General features: G+C 44.3%; 2 protein-coding genes across 8 annotated transcripts in view; one reads left to right on the forward strand and one right to left on the reverse strand.

Moving 5' to 3' along the window:
- INPP4B (inositol polyphosphate-4-phosphatase type II B) overlaps positions 1-18,979 on the forward strand; it is a 672,916-nt gene that overhangs the window by 638,309 nt on the left and 15,628 nt on the right. The gene's annotated exons all lie outside the window — the stretch shown is intronic.
- IL15 (interleukin 15) overlaps positions 1-18,979 on the reverse strand; it is an 86,174-nt gene that overhangs the window by 1,556 nt on the left and 65,639 nt on the right. For 3 of the 4 annotated variants that reach the window (XM_060179042.1, XM_060179041.1, XM_016190397.2), the window contains exons 4-6: positions 18,753-18,837; positions 15,239-15,283; positions 12,915-13,052 (exon numbers count right to left, since the gene is read on the reverse strand). In XM_060179042.1, the coding sequence (XP_060035025.1) occupies positions 12,915-13,052; positions 15,239-15,283; positions 18,753-18,837 (268 nt within the window). Of the gene's footprint in view, positions 1-10,343; positions 10,734-12,914; positions 13,053-15,238; positions 15,284-18,752; positions 18,838-18,979 lie in introns of those variants that run through there. The other variant, XM_016190404.2, reaches the window with a different exon arrangement.

Raw genomic sequence — 18,979 nt, forward strand, 5'->3', positions numbered from 1 at the left:
TCCTCCTACACTGATGTTAAACCAATAAAGAACACATTTAAATTACAACCTGGGACCTAGCCATGGACAAGCACATTGTCTATAGATTCCAGGTTGAAAATGCCTTTTTGAGGTGACTGAAGATAACCAAGAAATGAAAGTAATTTGAAGAGTTTGGAAAGTAAAAAAAAAAAAAGTAAATTTAGCAAAAGTAAAAATACTTATTTATTCAGTCAGCAACAGTATAATTTCGAGTTTGCCATACACACACTCCCAGACATTGACAGAAAATTCTCATTAGTACACTTAGATCCACATGTGCAAGTTTCCTGACATTTTTCTCCATTTAATGTCTTTCTTTTTTGATCATTGCTTCCTAGTGGACTTCACAGTAACTCTTGGGAGTATTAATCCCAATGCCAAGATCTTCCACACCTATAAGCATATTTTTCTATGATCAGTTGCCACATTGTTAGGGCCTTTGGGGTGTAATTTCAATTGTGTCAGAACTTCCCTAGTTTAGCTAGCTATAGAGTTGCATGTCCCAGTCTTTGAAACTATAGGATCTGTAGCAAAACAGAAACACACACTGTATCTCTATTTTAAAAAACTAAGTTCTCAACTCTGAGTCACCATTCAACAAGTATTTCTAAACCCATAGTATTATCAAGTGTTGGTTGTTTCTTGATCTCTCTTCTTGGCTATTAGAGGGAGGTCTATTTTTTTGTTATTAATAACTTAAGATCGTAAGATTACAATGTCGAGCTCCACACCACAGCCACCACCAAAGTTCTGTATTCTCCTCCTCCTGCCTCCCAAAGAGAACCACTAGAGTTCTCATAAGTCTTACAGTTTATTTGCTTCTGTTTTGTTTGGATTTTTTCTCTTCGTCAAGTTCATGTAAATCAGACCTCTAGATTCTACATGAGTGAAATAATCTGATAATTGTCTCTCATCTCTTACTCTGCTAAGCATAATCACCTCTAGTTCCATCTGCTTTATCCCAAAGGACACAATATTGCCTTCTTTGATTGCAGAGTATTATCCTATGGGATATATATCTCATAATTTCTTTAGCCCGTCATCTGTTGATGGGGAACTAGGTGGCTTCCACTCTTTGGTTATTGTGAATAACGCAGCTATGAACATAGGGGTGTGTAAGTGTCTCCTAATTAGTGTTGGAGCGTTCACTGGATAAATGCCTCAGAGTGTTATTGCTGGATCACAAGGTAATTCCATGTTGATTTGTTTAAGGACTGTCTAGACAGTTCTTAGACTGCACTAGTTTGCATTCCCACTAGCAGCGGAACAGAGTCCCTGCTCTCCACAACCTCTCCAGCACCTGTCATTTCCTGGTTTGCTGATGGAAGGCCATCCTTTCAGGTGTGAGATGGACTCTCAGTGTAGTTTTAATTTGCATTGATCTAATGATAGGTGAAGTGGAAGGTCCATCTCCATTCTGAAGAGAACAACTTCTCTCACAAATTTTAAATTATTTAGAACCAGTTTTGGACTGATGGTAACACACCACCAGTCCTCCTCTTCTCTGTAGTCAAGTTTTGCTCCTGCACACGTCTTTAATAGCGTGTTAGATTAGTCTCAGCCTATTACTAGTGCATTTTTCTTCTCTATTAAAAAAACATTTAGGTTTGGAATGTTGCTAACATTCCTTCTCTTCCATCAGTTCCCCTAGAGGAGACTTGCTATCAAAATAAATTCATGTTAGTATGGACTCCCCTATGTAATTTCTTTATAAAATTCTGAATAATTATGAATCAGTTGCTAGTTTCACAAAAATACCACTTTAGGTGTAAAGATGAAAATTCATAACTCATGGTTTTAAATTTACACAGTAGTTTGGATGGATTTGTTTTTTTTTTAGTTATAGCCTGGTAATATTTTATGCACATGAGTGTAGTAAATACATTTTAGCAAAACTGGAATATCTGCATACCACAGATGTAGACAGCTACTGGGCCACACACACCATTCGTGGGACATTTTCCTTTCTTCACATTCTTTAGTCTTAAATCAAGCAGGTAACAATTTACAAGAGAGCAAATTTCAAAGTTTAATTAATCCAGTTTACTTTTTAATGAATGTTCTAAAATATGAATTTGCTAAACACTCCATGGTTTGCAAATTGGGGTGGAAATGTTTCTCATTTTCATTTGTGTTTTAGTGTTAATTAACATTATGCTATTTCCCCAGTCCAAGACCCAACTTTATAGATTTCATAAACACCGTACTGTGTTCACGTCAGTGTTAAAATCTCTTATGTAGATGCACGCAGTGCCTCATGCAAACACAATTTCTTCAAATGGAGAGAGTCTCTAACTCAAGCAGACTTCTGTCTGAAGCTCAGGAGAGGTCTGGCCTCTCCTTTTGGTGACAAGGGGTTATATTATGTCTCATTGGTTCAGAAATCAGGAGTACTCTCTGTGTGGGGCAAGGGTCCATCTGCTTTGTGAGCTTACTCTTGGCCAAAGAAAGAAGTTCTTTCTTTGATGCCCTTTCTAGTGAAAAACCAGGGGCTACCATCATGGCGGTCACGATGGTCTCCATGAAGGTTCTAGTTGCCTGCTAACTTTGTCTTTCCAGGAGACAGGACTCTGTTGATCTTTAGACTCTTACCATTGGATCGACCTTCTCGTGGTGCATCCCGTGAGTACCCATTCATTGGGGAAACTGAGGATCCTTCCTAGCCGACTGAATCCACATGCATCCCAGTCACTTTCAAAGCCAGCAACAAGCAGCTCCTGACAGCTTTCAACCTGACCTGTTGACTGGCTACGGAAGAAGGGCAAACGCTAGTAGAAGAAGAAGACCATGCGCAGAACTGATTTATGGGCAACAAATGATTTGTGCAGACAGTAGCCACATACACGCATACTCCCTTGTGTTTGCGGTATCTTATGTCGCTGCTCTATGGGTGACAGGTTTGAAGCTTTCTCTCTAATAGACTCTGGGATACCAAGAGCTTACAAGATATTGGAAATGAGTGGCTTTCTTTTCAGAGGAGATGTGTGAAGCAATGCTATTGATAATGTTGTGTATAACAGCTGCCTTTATTTATTCATAAATACAACACAAACATCTTCCTTGTCAAAAGAAGAGGTTTTTATTTTACTATAAAAAGATAATTAATTCAGGCTGAATAAGCTTAATGGTGTTTTTGCCATCTGGCCAGAGCAAACAAAACACCCAAATAGATTTGTGCAAAAGAAAAATAATCAAAATATGGAATAAAAAGACATGCTTAAACTCTGTTTTCATGCCTGTAGCAACAAATAATTTTCTACCCCAAGTAGTTGATCCGCATGTACTTGAAAGGAGATATTGAAGGCAATGAGGCATAGAAAAGAAATGAACGTGAACCAAATATCCAGGTGATTTCTTCTTGATTTTTTTGTATACATCCAATGCATGAACACAGTGCCTCACAGGCTCTGCTCCTTTTCTGCTATTCCCGAGAGGCACAGAAACTCTTAGCAAAGGAAACAATACAGAAAACAGAACTTGATGAACTTTGAAGAGCCATAAAAGTGTTAGAGGTTATTATATCTTCATCAGCCTGGCATGTCCTGAGAGAGCAGAAACCAAGCTTGCTCTTGATTCAATCAACTTAGGAAAGTGAACTTGGTTGATGATCGTGATCTTGAAAACCCCTGAAAAAAAATGATACTTGTCATGTTGGAAGCATCAGTGCAGGATAATACCGTCTTGCCTCTAGGCTCTGAGTTGTCACTTGTTCAGAAAAGGTCAGTTTTTTTCTCCTCTTTCCTTAGCACATCAGTCAGTATTTGTTTCTTTTGAGCCACTGTGCAGTCTAACCCCTTGAGCATAAGAAGGGCAATTGTGCTTTCTGAGCATTCTCTCTCCTTCCATCCAGCACAACTCCTTGCCCCTTTCCATCTCCCATACCCACAGCCCTCACCACCAGTTTTAACACCAAAGTCAGCAAGCAGAACGCTAGCTCTGTATCATGGTGCCTTTCTCTGCACCATCTTCATGGTGAGAATGATACTCTCCCTGATCTCAAATAGTTCTCATGCACAATGGAATACTACTCAGCTACTAAAAAAAAAATGGTGAATTCACCTTCTTCACCCCATCTTGGACAGAGCTTGAAGGAATCATGTGAAGTGAGATCAGCCAGAAAGAGAAGGATGAATATGGGATGATCTCACTCATAGGCAGAACTTGAGAAATAAGGACAGAAAGGGATAACACAAAGCAGAACTTGGACTGGGTTTCGTGTATTGCATCAAAGTAAAGGGTTGTGTAGCAGGGTGGGGTAGAGATCCTTCAGGTCCTGGAACACAGTGATGGAGAAAGGCCTAGGCTGGAGTTGAGAGTGTTTTGCAAAAACAGAGAAATTTTATACATGTACCAACAATGATATTTACTATAAACCATTAATCCTCCCAATTAAAAAAAATGTGCTTAGGAAATTTCTTTCAAGAAGCCTCTCTTGTGTTAAGATTTTGACTGTAGATCAGTTCTGGCCATTTTCAGAACCTGATGCTGTTCTTAACATGGGAATTCTCTCTCAAGTTGGCATTTGAAATGCCCACAGCTTTGCTATTTTGGAATGAATGTGTCAGCCGCTGTGTCTAGTAAGAAATTCATTAAACGTCTACAATAATGGGACTCAGTGAGCAAGATGATACTTTTTTTTTTAAACAAGTAATATCTTTTATTTCTTGGAAAAACCTTCTTCTGGGAAGAAAACAGAGCACAGGAAATGTGAAAACAGAGTAGACTCAGAAGGTCTAGAAGTGCATCAAAATCCGATCACTCCACAGGACATAACTCTTAAACCAGTCTTGTAATAACTACCCTTGTTAGGGAATCACTTGATCCTTCTTAAACTGTAACCTCTCTAGGGGGTAGAGATTGTCAATGTGACTATCACTAGTATGGTGCTTGACACCTTGTCAATATTCAATAAATGCTTACTCAACAATGAAGCAGTCTGCTAACTGCCAGGAATCAGATGGGTCTGACACATCATACACATAAGTTAAATAACAAATTTCACTCCCCAACACTGAGGCTTGCTTTCTTTTCCAAATAGTTCTGGAACACCAAGAAATGGCCCATTTTTTTCATTCGCTTGCCTCAATTTAAAAGACTCTGATTCTAGTTCTCCACACTCAGCAAAGTTGCAAAGTTGGGGGGAGTTTTTTCCACCAGTGTCCCAGTTGAGCAGCCAAAATGTGTGGGGGGTGCACGCTGGAGTGGACACTACTTACTCTTGCCTATGGAGGATCGATTTCAGAGCTTGGATGAGTGAAATCAGAAGCTGCACAGGAGACCAAAGTCCAAAATGCTGATTGGAGTTGCAGGTCTGAGTCAAATCTGATGGAGAGAGTCAGAGCATGGAAACCAAGAGCATGGAGGGAGAGAGATGAGACTGGACAAGGATGATACTTTTAGGGGGAACAAACTTACAGATTTTAACTCTCCTCTGAAGGATGGAACGGTATCGTTACACATGCTGGAGTGTGTGTGTGTGTATATTTTTCAGCATCAAAGTAAAATCAAAATCCTGCCCAGAGCCTCTAAGACCAGCTGATAACATTTCTCCCCAGCTCCATTTTGGCGCTTTCTCCGTTAGACCCTGTGACTTTCCTTCCGCTCTTTGAACAGGCACTGATCCTTCTGACTTAAGGGGTTTTTTTAAATTATTTTTTAAAAAATATTTATTTATTTATTTATTCCCTTTTGTTGCCTTGTTGTTTTATTGTTGTAATTATTATTGATATTGTCGTTGTTGGATAGGGCAGAGAGAAATGGAGAGAGGCGGGGAAGACAGAGAGGGGGAGAGAAAGACAGACACCTGCAGACCTGCTTCTCCATCTGTGAATCGACCCCCCTGCAGGTGGGGAGCCAGGGGCTCGAACCAGGATCCTTAAGCCAGTCCTTGCCTTGTGCCACCTGCGCTTAACCCGCTGTGCTACCGCCCGACCCCCTGACTTAAGGTTTTGACAGGCTTCTTCTTGAACCAAATCTCCCCGCTCTCTCCAATATCATTCTTAATTATAATTCATAGCTGAGCTCAGATGACATCATCTTAATAAAAATAATAGTTTGAGCAAATCTGCTCCTCTCGACTTAGGTCTTAGGTGGTGCTGAGACTGTGTTAGGACATTGTAGTTCCGTGCCTAGGGTTTCTGAAGATCAGTATCAGTGACCCACAGCAAAAGTAACAACTATGAAAGGAATCCTTATTCTAAACACTGGGCAACATTTTTTTTTTCTTTCAACCACAGTTCTGCCCAGTTCTGGCTTAAGGTGGTGCCTGGGATTGAACCTGGGACTCCAGAGCCCCCAGAGCCCTAGGCAGAAGTCTTTTGTATAACTCATATGCTGTCTACCCAACACGAAAGCATCAAGTTCTAGACTCACCTGTGTCTTGCATAACCAGAATGGACTATTATAAAATATTATAAAATGTTGGATATTATAAAATGTTGCCAGTAATGTGACATCGTGTGATTCCCTCTCCTGCCACTAGAGAGCACCTTTTCTTTCTGAGGGTTGGATAGGAAATTTCCAGTTTAAACTGTGCATTTCTCCTACTCTGTATCAACAGGAAAACTAGGAGGAAAAAGGCTTAAAAGTAAAATTCATGGGACTGGGTGGTGGCCGACCTGGTAGAGTGCACAGTTTATCATGTGCAAGGCCCTGGGTTCAAACCCCCAGTTCCCACTTGCAGGGGAGTGAAGCAGAGACACACAGGCATCTCTCTTTCTCTCTCCCTATCTCCACCTTCCCTCTCAATTTATCCTTCTCTAGCCAAAAAAAACAAAAACCCAAAAAACCAGTTACCAGTGTCTTCACTAAAACTGAAGTTTTTTTTAAAAAAAATGTAGGACTCTGGGCAGAGGCGCAACAGGTTAAGTGCACATGACGCGAAGCACAAGGACGGGTATAAGGATCCCGGTTCGAGCCCCCAGCTCCCCACCTGCAGGGGAGTCGCTTCACAGGCAGTGAAGCAGGTCTGTGGGTGTCTGTCTTTCTCTCCTTTTCTCTGTCTTCCCCTCCTCTCTCCATTTCTCTCTGTCCTATCCAACAACAGTGACAGTGGTAACAATAACAATAATAAAAGCAACAAGGGCAACAAAAGGGGAAAAAAATAACCTCCAGGAACAGTGGATTCCTGGTGCAGGCACCAAGCCCCAGCGATAACCCTGGAGGCAAAAATAATAATCAATAATAATACACATATTAGGGGAAGATAAAAAAGAAGAAAAGAAAAGAAACTACCACAACCTCATCTCAAAGCTTTAAATTAGAACTGCCAAGAACTTTTTGTCTGGCCTGAAGTTAGGGGGTACGTGAAGGGTAGACTCATGATTTTAAAATTCAGATGGGACACAGATTTCTCCAAAACTGTCTGGAAAGACATTTTTCGAGTCATTGACTTAAGACAATGAGCCGCATGGGTGGGGCAGGGGAGAGAACCAGTTGGGACAAGCAAGTGGAGAGAAATTCCTTTCTCAAGGCTTGTTTCCTTCCCTGGTCTCTCAGGGAGGGCTTCCAGGAGTGAGCTGGATGAGAAAGATGTGTAGGGATGCAAAGACTTTTATCTTGGGCAAAGTTCCCTCCAAAGAGAGCTTGTGCATTTACATAATACATTGTTGTGAATATATATATATATATATAGAGAGAGAGAGAGAGAGAGAGAGACAGACAGAGAGAGACTGGTGGGATATATATATATATATAGTCTGGGAGGTGGCACAGTGGATAAAGCATTGGAGTCTCAAGCATGAGGTCCTGAGTGTGATCCTGGCAGCACATGTACCAGCAGGGTGGTGTCTGGCTCTCTCTCTCTCTCTCCTCCTATCTCTCGCATTAATAAATAAAACAATTTTTTAAAAAAAAAAAGATACATACATAAACACATATTTTCTGTCAGATTATGGCTCTAAGAAGCCAGCAGTCTTTTTAAACCGTATAGTCACAGCCACAGCCACGGGAAACTGAAAATCAAACACCTGTAACTGAGAAAGCAGAAGCTACAAACATCATTGCACCCACAAGTTTCCTGAAGAAAACTCTACAGGGACTGATCACCTGCACAGTGCGCCTGCCTGGCTACGTGCGCAGCCATGCGTGAGTCCATGCCTACACTTCACTGTGGTGTTAGCCTTTCCTATCCTCTCCCTCTCCCTCTCCCTCTCCCTCTCCCTCTCCCTCTCCCTCTCCCTCTCCCTCTCCCTCTCCCTCTCCCTCTCCCTCTCCCTCTCCCTCTCCCTCCCCCTCCCCCTCCCCCTCCCCCTCCCCCTCCCCCTCCCCCCCCCCTCCCCCTCCCCCTCCCCCTCCCCCTCCCCCTTCCCCTCCCCCTCCCTTCTTTCTCTAGAAAAGTCAGCCTGATAGAACAAAAATTCTATCAATTGGTGAAGGCTTCTTACTGCCACCAGCTGAGGCGTCTTGATGCCAGTCACAGGCTATTTCCAGCTTACTTATGTAATTGCATCAACAACTAGAGAGTGAAGCAGAGCAGGGCGTCCGCGCCTTGTCCTTCCTTTCCTCTGGGCAGTCTGCTTCTTCTACTTAGGGGGCAAGCCTGACAGAACAAACTGTAGGTCGGCGGTCAGGGGCTCCGTACTGACTGGAGCAAGGTTGGGATCAGCACTTGGTGCATCTTTGTGCCGCAATTCTTGGCAAAACTGAGGTGGACGCTCTAGGATTCAAGAAATAACACTTGCTGACTAAAAGTCTCCTCGCTTCTGTTTTAAAGAATCCAGCTCAGGGGCCAGGTGATGGGCCCAGTTAGGTGCACATAGGACCCAGGTTCAAGTCCCCGCTCCCCATCTGCAGCCAGCAGACTTCATGAGTGGTGAAGCAGGTCTGCAGGTGTACCTTTCTCTCCCTCTCTATCTGCTCCCTCTTCTCTCAGTTTCTCTCTGTCCTATCAGGGAAAAAAAAAAAAGAATCCAGCTCCGGGGCTGAGTGGTGATTCATCTAGTATACAGATGTGTTACCATGTTTAAAGACCCAGGTTCAAGTCCCCAGACCGTACTTGCAGGGGGAAGCCTCAAGAATGGTGGAGCAGAGCTACAAGTCTTTGACCTCTTTCTCCCCCTGGTCCCCCACCAAGGGAAAATAATAATAATAAACACAGCTCCTGATGTCTGGGCACCATTTTCTTTTTTGCCTCCAGGGTTATCATTGGGACTCCATGTTGGCAGTACAAAAAGCCACTGCTCCTGGCGGCCACTTTTTCAGTTATTTTAAATTGGTTAGGACAAAGAGAAATTGAGAGGAGGAGGGAGGGGGATAGATACCTGCAGACCTGCTTCACTGCTTCTGAAGTGCCCCCTGCAGGTGGGGAAGCCGGGGGTTGGATCCTTGCCCTTAGTGCTATGTGGCATCATTTTCCATACATGTAATGTGTGTTCCTCAGATAAACATACCCACCTTTCTCTCTCATAGACATGTGTCGGACTCTTCGGTGGGGAGGCCTCTTCTCGGGCAAAAACTTTAGGGCTTACCCACTCTGTCGCGCACCAGATGCGGGGGGCCTAGACGGCATGTCAGGGGCAAGTGGGTGAGCGACTGGGTTTTTCCCTATGTAGCAAGAGTCACCACCAGAGATCACCAGGGGGACGTGTGCACAAAAATCCCTTTATTGAACAGCAAAGCAGGGCTTAGAAGGGGGTCGCAGGAGGAAGTGACATGTGTCTACCATATATGGTAAGGAGGCAAAGGGTCTGGGGGAGGGTCAGGACTTTTCCAGTAATTGTTGAGCAAGAGGTGTAATCGGTTAAAGGAACGAGAAAGCAAAGTTATCAGTCACCAGCAGCCAGCGCTGGATCCTGAGGGCAGAGAGAAGATAGGTCAGATATGATCAAAGGAATGGAATGGGTGGGGAGGTGGGAGGAGAGCTTTCAGGCAAAGCAATGATTATGCAGATAATAAGGGAGTGGGCTGTTGTGAGGCAGGGAGGCTGACAGAGGGAACTTTTCCCTGGTGGTCGTTTTCTTTCCTGCTCGATCTCAAGTAGAGAGAGACTGACAGAAAGGCCGTGGCCCCCGGGCTCCCACTTTTAAATAGGAGGCCCCACACCATGCTCTACCATAGCCTCACAATTTCCCTACAGACATACATGAGTTTTCTGGGAAACACAGAGAGTGTGAAGTGGCTCTCAATCTCCCTGGAGTAAAACTAGACTCCCACTTGCCCTTTGGGAAGCTAGGTCCACAGCCTGTGCTGGTTAGACATGCTTCCCAACACGTCACAAGTAAAACCCTTCTCGGCTGTGCCCATGGCTTTGGAAGGACACACTCCCCTGCAGTAGACGTACTCAAGCCCACCCCCTTGAATAAAGGGCAAAAAGAGCAGTGCGGTTCCCCAGGTGAAAATATGTACACGATTTTATTACATGATGATACATATGTACAATTGCAAGAATAAATTAAAAGAAAAAAAATTAAGTTCCCACACAAGCCCAGCGTGAGTTCGTGAACACAGTGCCATTTCTCCAGCCTTCATGTTTGCGAGTCTCCTGAGCCGAGCCCCCACCAGCTTTTTGCCTCCAGTGCTTCTCCCTGCAGCTTGTTCGAAGTGCACGGTGCGGAGGCCTTGCCTGCAAGCAGTGGACAGCTGTTTGCTGGAGAGGCTCACCTGGACTCCTGTTGGATGAACATCTGGACAATGCTCACGAAACTCCGTAGAAATTCATGAACATCTTTTTCCTCCAGTTCTTCACATTGTTTGCACCCAGATTCTTTTCTATTCTGCCAGGGGTGGGGGAGTGGAAAGAGGAGAGGACAGGTCATTGGAAAAAGCAGCCACATTTCTTTCCTGGAAAGATGACATCCTTGGAATCATGTGGCTTTTTAATTTAATTTTTTGCCTCCACGGTTATGGCGGGGGCTTGGTGGCTCTATACCAGCACTGAGAATCCACTGCTCCTAGTGGCCATTTTTTCCATTTATTCTTTTTTTTTCTAAATTTATTTCTTTATTGGGGAATTCATGTTTTTACATTCCACAGTAAATACAATAGTTTGTACATGCAGAACATTCCCCAGTTTCCCATTTAACAATACGACCCCCACTCTGTCATTCATCATCCTTCATGGACCTGTATTCTCCCCACCCCCCCACCCCAGAGTCTTTTACTTGGTGCGATACGCCAATTCCAGTTATTCTTCTTTGATAGGACAGAGAGAAACAGAGAGGAGAGAGACGCCTGCGGCAGTGCTTGAGCAGGTGGGGAGCCGGGCCTCCTGAATCATGTTGAAAATCCACATGACGTTAGGAAGAAGTGGGAGAAAGTACAGCTGAGAAATGTGTGATGGGTTTTCCCTTTATTGTTTATGGTCACTGCATTTATTGCAGGGGCTTGGTGCCTGCACCATGAATCCACTGCTCCAGGGGACTTGAACCTGGGTCATTGTGCATAGTAACATGTAAGTATGTATATCTTTATACATTTGCATGTTGCTGGGCACTCAGTGTTTCCAGCTCTTAATGAAACTTCAAAATATGTGAGTCCACACAGCTCTTAGGATTAGTGCTTTTGTACATTTTCAGGAAAATATCCAAAAATGAAATAACAGAATCATTAAATAGAAATTTTTTTTTGCAGACTCTTGATACCATTTTCCTTTTTTTATAATTTTATTTTATTTATTCCCTTTTGTTGCCCTGTTTTTTTTTTTTTGTTGTTTTTTTACCCGAACACTGCTCAGCTCTGGCTTATGGCAGTGTGGGGGATTGAACCTGGGACTTGAGAACCTCAGGCATGAAAGTCTCTTTGCATAACCATTATGTTATACACCTACCCTTGTTGCCCTGTTTTATAGCTGCAGTTATTATTGTTGATGTCGTTGTTGTTGGATAGAACAGAGAGAAATGGAGAGAGGAGGGGAAGACAGAGGGGGAGAGAAAGACAGACACCTGCAGACCTGCTTCACTGCCTGTGAAGTGACTCCCCCGCAGGTGGGGAGCCAGGGGCTGGAACTGGAATCCTTACACCAGTCCTTGCGCCGCCTGTGTTTAATCCGCTGCACTACCTTCTGACTCCCGCCGTTTTCCTTTTAATTTTTATTTTACCACTTCCATCACCAAAGGTCTGTGTCCCCAACCCCTTAGATAACCACTATAGTTCTCCATCCACCCGTTTTCCTATGCAATAATGCGTCGTGACTTTTCCAAGCCAACCTGACAGAAGCCACTAAGTAAGTGATGTGCGTGTGGGCGTGGAGTTGGGGCTCCCATGGAGGAGGTGATATTAAAGTCCAGCTGCCCTGCCACGCTGGCTCAGGGCCTCTGCAATGTTAGGCGGTTCTGTCTGAATCTGCTGCTTCCCTGAGGCACTCTGAAGTGCAGTCCTGTCCTGGCTAACCAGCTCCCCTCCCCCTGATTTTTCTGGCTGTTGAGCCACACACATTAACAGCTTTTTCACTTGTTTCTCAGCAGGTTTACTGAGGCCTCCTCCCTCAAGAGCAGGGACCCTGTGTGTGTCTCCACTTTTTGTAGCAAGGAATGAGGCCCCTCCTCCCCAAAACTTGTTACCCCAGTTGGCTGGTATCATGCCTTCTCTATAAAACTTCGTGTTCTGTTATAGTTAAACCGTGATCCTTTCTGTACTCGCAGGTCTTTGCAGAGCTGAGTCCCCAGCCTACCTGGGCGTCCCTGCCCTGGATTCTCCAGGAATCTTTTGTGCATGCTTGGATCTATATGAGAATTCTCAGGCAGACTCTGGGGCTGGAAGATGGCTCACTGGGGAAAGCACACCTCTTGCTGGCTAAGCGAGTGGCCCAAATCTGAACCCTGGGGAAAGCTCAAGTTCTGTGGTGCCTCTCACCTCTGGGCTCAGTGAGGCCACGGAGGTCACTCAGGCACCAGAGCGCGGGGCCTGCTAGTCACAGCAGTTTACCCACTTTGTTCCCCAGCCAAGGAGCATCTCACCTGCTTAGCGGACAGACTGCTGTTGGCGAGGATGAGCAGGTTTTCTATGGTCAGTGTGAAGTTCCCATCTCGGGCCTCCTGGGAGATAACGTGCAGCTCCAGCAGAAAGCACTTCATGGCTGTGACTTGGCAATTGGGCTGAAAAGAGAGTGGCCAAGAGGCGCTGTAACAAAATACGCTCAGTTCCCACTATTCACTTTCATACCCACGCACTTCCAGCTTTTTATAAAAAGTCTATCCGAGGGATAGAGAATGGGAAAACTATCGGGGGAGGGGGTGGGATATGGAGATTGGGTGGTGGGAATTGTGTGGAGTTGTACCCCTCCTACCCTATGGTTTTGTTAATTAATCCTTTCTTAAATAAAAAAAAGAAATAAATAAAAAAAAAAAAGAAAAAAGAAAAAAAAAAAGTCTATCCGAGGGGGGCCGGGTGGTGGTGCACCAGGTGAACAGCACACAGTGGACCTGCACAAGGATCCTGGTTTGAGCCCCCGGCTCCCCACCTGCAAGAGGGTGGCTTCACAAGCGGTGAAGCAGGTGTCTATCTCCCCCTCCCCTCTCAATTTCTCTCTGTCCTATCCAAGAAAAAACAGGGCCTCCAGGAGCAGTGGATTTGTAGTGCTGACCCTAAGGCCCAGAGATAACCCTGGGGGCAAAAAATAAAGTCCATCCAAAACATTTATTTATTTTGTGAATTAATAGCAAACTACTTAATGCATGCAGTTACAGAGTGAAACACACAGAAGAGTTGGTAGAATTATCATTTCTCTATTTAGACTATGTCACCTAATAACCAGCTATTTTAAGTGCAATTTTTGGAAGATGTTGTAAAGCTTGTTATGTCTGATTATAATCATATTTAGCTACAGGTAGATGTTGCAAAAAAAAAAAAAGATTATGATAGCACTTTCTAAAGATCAAGAAAAATACTTGCAATGGTTTTATGAATAGTTTATGAACACAACAATGCTCCTAAAAATGTTTCACAGCCCAAGCAGTTTGAGCCTTTCTTTTCTTTGCAATAGAAACCCAATCAAACTAAAAAGGAGACAGCCAGGAAGGGTGGGTCCTGGGTGGGAGAAAAAGGGTCGTTCACCTTGGAGTCAAGGAGCTGATGTCCCAGGTTCTCTGCAGCCCAGAAATGCAAAACTATCCCTCCTGCAGACAAGCACCTGAGACGCTGATGTCCAAGGTGGGAGGCCATTTCCACATGAGTGGCCGAGTGGTCTTTTGAGTATTGGCTCTTCTCCAATTTCTGACTGTGGTTTCTCTCCACTTCTTGGGACATTTGAGTGAGCTCATGCCTCAAGTCCCGAGGAATAATCGAGAATTCACTATTCTGAACACAGACACCACAGAGCTTGTCCACCAAGTGGTTTTTTTTTTTTTTTAAGGGAGAGAAGAGGCAGAAACACTGCCCCACCACTCATGAAACTTCCCTCTCTGCAGGAAACCCCATATTGTGAACAGGGGTTTGAACCCGGGTCCTTGTGCATGGTAACCTGTGCACTCTAACAGGCATGTCTCTACCCCCGCCATGTGGTTTGGGCCTCAGTAGCTGACCCAGCAGTTCAGGATGGGCAACATGGCTGAAATTACTGCATTCCATAGGACAACAGCCATTTCTAAGTGAGGCAAAGTCAAGATCACTTTGGATTTTTGAAGTCTGGTTTCATTGTTTCTTTTCTCATAGCAGTAACCAGCCAGACTCCTTTTCTGAAGATGCTAAAGATTGAGGGAGGATGTAGGGCATGAATGTATTTAGCAGTGCACCATGAATCCACTGCTCCTGAGGCCATTTCCCCCCCTTTTGTTGCCCTTGTTATTGTAGCCTTGTTGTGGTTATTATTGTTGTTGTTGATGTCATTCGTTGTTGGATAGGACAGAGAGAAATGGAGAGAGGAGGGAAGACAGAGGAGGAGAGAAAGACAGACACCTGCAGACCTGCTTCACCGCCTGTGAAGCGACTCCCCTCAGGTGGCGAGCCGGGGGCTCGAACTGGGATCCTTACACCAGTCCTTGTGCATTGTGCCACGTACGCTTAACCTGCTGCACTACCGCCCAACCCCTTGTTGGATGTTTTTAAACTATATCAGTTCATCTGGGTCCTGCACATAATTGTATCACAAAGACTTATAATAATGGGTTTTGTTGGACACTGATGGAAAAGGTGTTTTTACATTTTCAATTAGTCCCACAACTAACAGAGTGTCCATGCAGGCTTGGACCATTAGTTATACCATTAATTATACAATCCGTGCATCACAGCAGGCTTGTGAGACTGGGTGTTACAGACAAGCAGTTTTGAGAAAAACTGAACTTACGTCAATATCACTTTCAGTATATAAGGTGGCGTCGATGTGAACATGCTGAAAAGAAACAGAATTGGCTACAATGAAATACCACTCCGTGATTCAGAGAGAGACACCTACAGCCCTGTTTCACCACTCAGGAAGCTTTCCCCCTGCAGGTGGGACCAGGGGCTTGAACCTGGGTCATTGTGCACTGTAATGTGTGTGCTTACCCAGCTGTGCCACTACCTGGCCCCAACACTAATGTTTTCAGATTAAATTTGTATTTTTGCCTGAGGAAATTTTAGAGCCCTGTGCAACTATAGAAGTAAACACATGGAAACCTCACACACTTCTCCCCCGATTCCAGTGGTAATACAGGCATAAATGTGGCAGGAGGCTTATTCACCCACCCTGTTCAGATTTCCACCCATTTTTAAAAATTACTTCTTTCTTTACTATCCTATAGAGATGGAGAGATAGAGAGGGAAAGAGACATCTGCAGTCCTCTTCACCCACTCATGAAGCTTTCCCCTACAGGTGGGGACCAGGGGCTTGAACCCAGGTTCCTGTGCACTGTAATGTGAGTTCTTTACCAGGTATGCCACTGCCTGGCCCTGATTTCTACCCATTTTATGTGTCTGTAACTTTTGAATTTTGTTCTATGTGACCATTCTTATGCCCTCAGATACAGAATGGTCCCATCACTATGAAGACCTTCTTGCTACTCTTTAAAAGCTGCAACTACCTTCTTCCCCAGCCATAATATGCTCTAGTTCTGGCAGGAACGTCTCCATTGCTATGGAGTCATTTCAAGAATGTTATATACAAGGAATCATGCAGTATGTAATCTTTTTCTTTCCTTTTTTCACCAGAACACTGCTCAGCTCTGCTTTATTGTGGTGTGGGCAACAGGCATTACTGTCTGTTTGCAGAACCATTATGCTGTCCTCCAACCCCCCACCTTTCAGCATGTAATCTCTTGAGGCTGTTTTGGAGAAGTTAGTATACCGTGTTTTTTGTGCCTTTGGAGGCTTACAGAACATGGATACATGAGTAGAAAGTACAGAGCTCTCCCCTATCCCCTCTTTTCCAGTGCCTAGTACTACATTGACGTGGTATACCAAGTACAAACGATGACTCCATATTGGTACATCTCTGGCTAAAATTCAAAAGATGACCTTAGGGCTCATTCTTGGGGCTCTATGCACACTCTATGGATTTTAACAAATGTATGTTGGCAGGGTCCTGGGAACTGGTGCAGTGGATAAAATGTTGGACTCTCAAGCTGGAGGTCGCCGATTCAATCCCCAGCATTGTGTATACCAGAGTGATGCTCTGGTTCTCTTTTCCCCCCACTCATTAATAAATAAAACCTTTCAAACATGCATGTTGGCATGGCTCTACCACTACAGTGGTAGACTACACACAAAATATAAAGGTCACTGCACTAGCACTCAGCTGTCCATCCCTTCTTGACTAAGTCCCGGTCTTCTGACTCTCTTTCTAGTCTTGTCATTATCAGCTTCTTAATGCACTTTTAAGTTGATTTCTCTGTGTTGTCATGGCTAGATAGCACAGTTTTCTCAACTGCTGAATAAGCCACCGTGTGGATGTTTATGCGCATGCAATGTATATCAAGATGCTGTCACTTTCTATTCTTTGCTGAGAAATTTTATCTTGAATAGGTGTTTCATCTCGATGCCTTTTTCTGAAACAATTTATAGGATGCTAGGACTTTCCTTAGACTGCTGACACTGGAGGATTACACTGAGTGACTTTCAAATGATGAACAGGGCTGGCATATTCCTGGGATAAATCCTACTTGGTCATGGGGATTAATTCTTAGCCTACACTGGTGGATCTGGCCATTTTGGTGTCTACACTTATTTTTGAGGGATTTGTAGTTTTATCTTTGGGTACGGCTTTTGTCTGGTTTGAATATGAAGGTAAAACTTGTCTGTTAAAGTGAGTTGGAAAGCGTTCATCTCTCTGTTTAGTACAGACTGTGTAAGATTGCTGCATTAAGTCCCATTCCTCATGATCTCAGAACTTTCATTTGCCGTGATGTCTACATGATCAGCTGCTGCTCTGAATGCTCTAACAAGGCCTCAGAAATGAGTGGCTCAGAACAACCCACATTTGGTCTTGTGGAGTCTGGAAGCTGAAATGCAAACTCCAGGGGCCCCTTCCCTCAGAAGAGGACAGGAACTGTCCTTCACATCCTAAGCAATCCCTGATCTTCCTCGGCTTGCACTTGGACACTTTGAGTCTTCTCTGACTTGGAGCTACTTCTGTTCTATGCGATTTCCTTCCCAGTGACTCTGTGTGTATCCAACATTAATCACTGGATCTGGGACAACATACTCCAGTCCAAACTTTCCCTCTCTACATGTGTGTGTATTTTACAATTGTCATGAGGGTTATTGCTGGGGCTTAGTGTCTGCATGACATATCCACCACTCCTGGTAGCCTTTTTTTTTTCTTTCCCTTTTTTCTATTTAACAGGACAGAGAGACACCTACAGCACTGCCTCTCTAATCATGGGGCTTGAACCCAGGTCCTTGTGCATGGTAGTGTGTGTACTCAACCAGTTAAGCCATCACCTGGCCTCTCAACTCAGGGTCTTTGCAAAGACCCTATTTCCAAATAAGGCCACAATGTAAGGTTCCTGGTAACACAGATTTGGGTAGGGTGACACTTCCATCTGGAGAGAGGGCACAGCATCAAAGTGTCACTTAATGTGGGCCAGGTGTGACAAGCTACCTGTCTATCTTCTGTTAACATGTTATCAATTTGGCCAGAGCTGTCTTCTCCTCGTGTTTTCTTTGTCCAGATGTTCTGAGACCTCACCCTCATCATCTGTCTTCTCCCTCAGTCTGTCTTCAAGTTCACTGTCATCCCTTTGTCATATTCTGTGAATGAAGCCCCTCCTGTTAATTTTCTGTTCCTGTGATTTGCAGTTCGTGCATTGTACACACTGCACTTCTTTGCTTGGACTATTTTTTCAGTTGCCTCAGAGATGTGGTACATCTAAGATTGGAACCATCTTATCTGCGGCTTATCTGTTTAAGTTGTGACTGTCCTTTTGCAATTCCTTTCTGGTATTTTGGCTACTGTGTTAGGCCCTGTCTCCCCTTTCAGCAAGCAGTCGTCCTGATTTATTTAGCCTGCAGTCTCCCCCATCCATGTGTGCAGAGTTGAGTTTTACTGGCCTCTATAGTGTTCCTTGGAAGGCGGGACTGTCCTGGTGTCCTCGATACTGCCTGTTGTGTGTCTGGGTGGGAGAGGGGCTTCTCCAGGCCACAGAGTGCATCCCCAAGCACACAGTTTGCTAGGTAGGAGAAAGCAGGGTCTGGCCTAGCTATACATTGAGTTTTAAAGTGAAATAGGATATAGTTTGTAAAGATTTCCCTAGAAGCTCACAGATTTTTTGCAAAGATATTCTAGCGTTTAAAGTGAGATTACACGAGGGTTGATGTCAAAGTGTAGGGGTGAGGCACACTCTGAAACAGCCCAGATGTCTGCTGGGCAGATGAGTACTCACTTGGATAAAGTGTTTGATTTTTTCAATATCAGCCATGACATCACTCCAGTTTGCCTCTGTTTTGGGGAGTCCTGCGCTGATGCATCTGAAAGCACAACAGTGTCCTGGTGAAATCACAGAGGTGGAGCCCCGGGACATGGTTCATCCAGTAGAGTGCACACTGTACCAAGCACGGGGACACGAGTCCACGTCCCCAGGCACCACAAGGGCTGTAGTACCTCTCCTCG

Source organism: Erinaceus europaeus, chromosome 19 (genome assembly GCF_950295315.1).
Source record: "Erinaceus europaeus chromosome 19, mEriEur2.1, whole genome shotgun sequence".
NCBI classification, from domain to species: Eukaryota; Metazoa; Chordata; class Mammalia; order Eulipotyphla; family Erinaceidae; genus Erinaceus; species Erinaceus europaeus.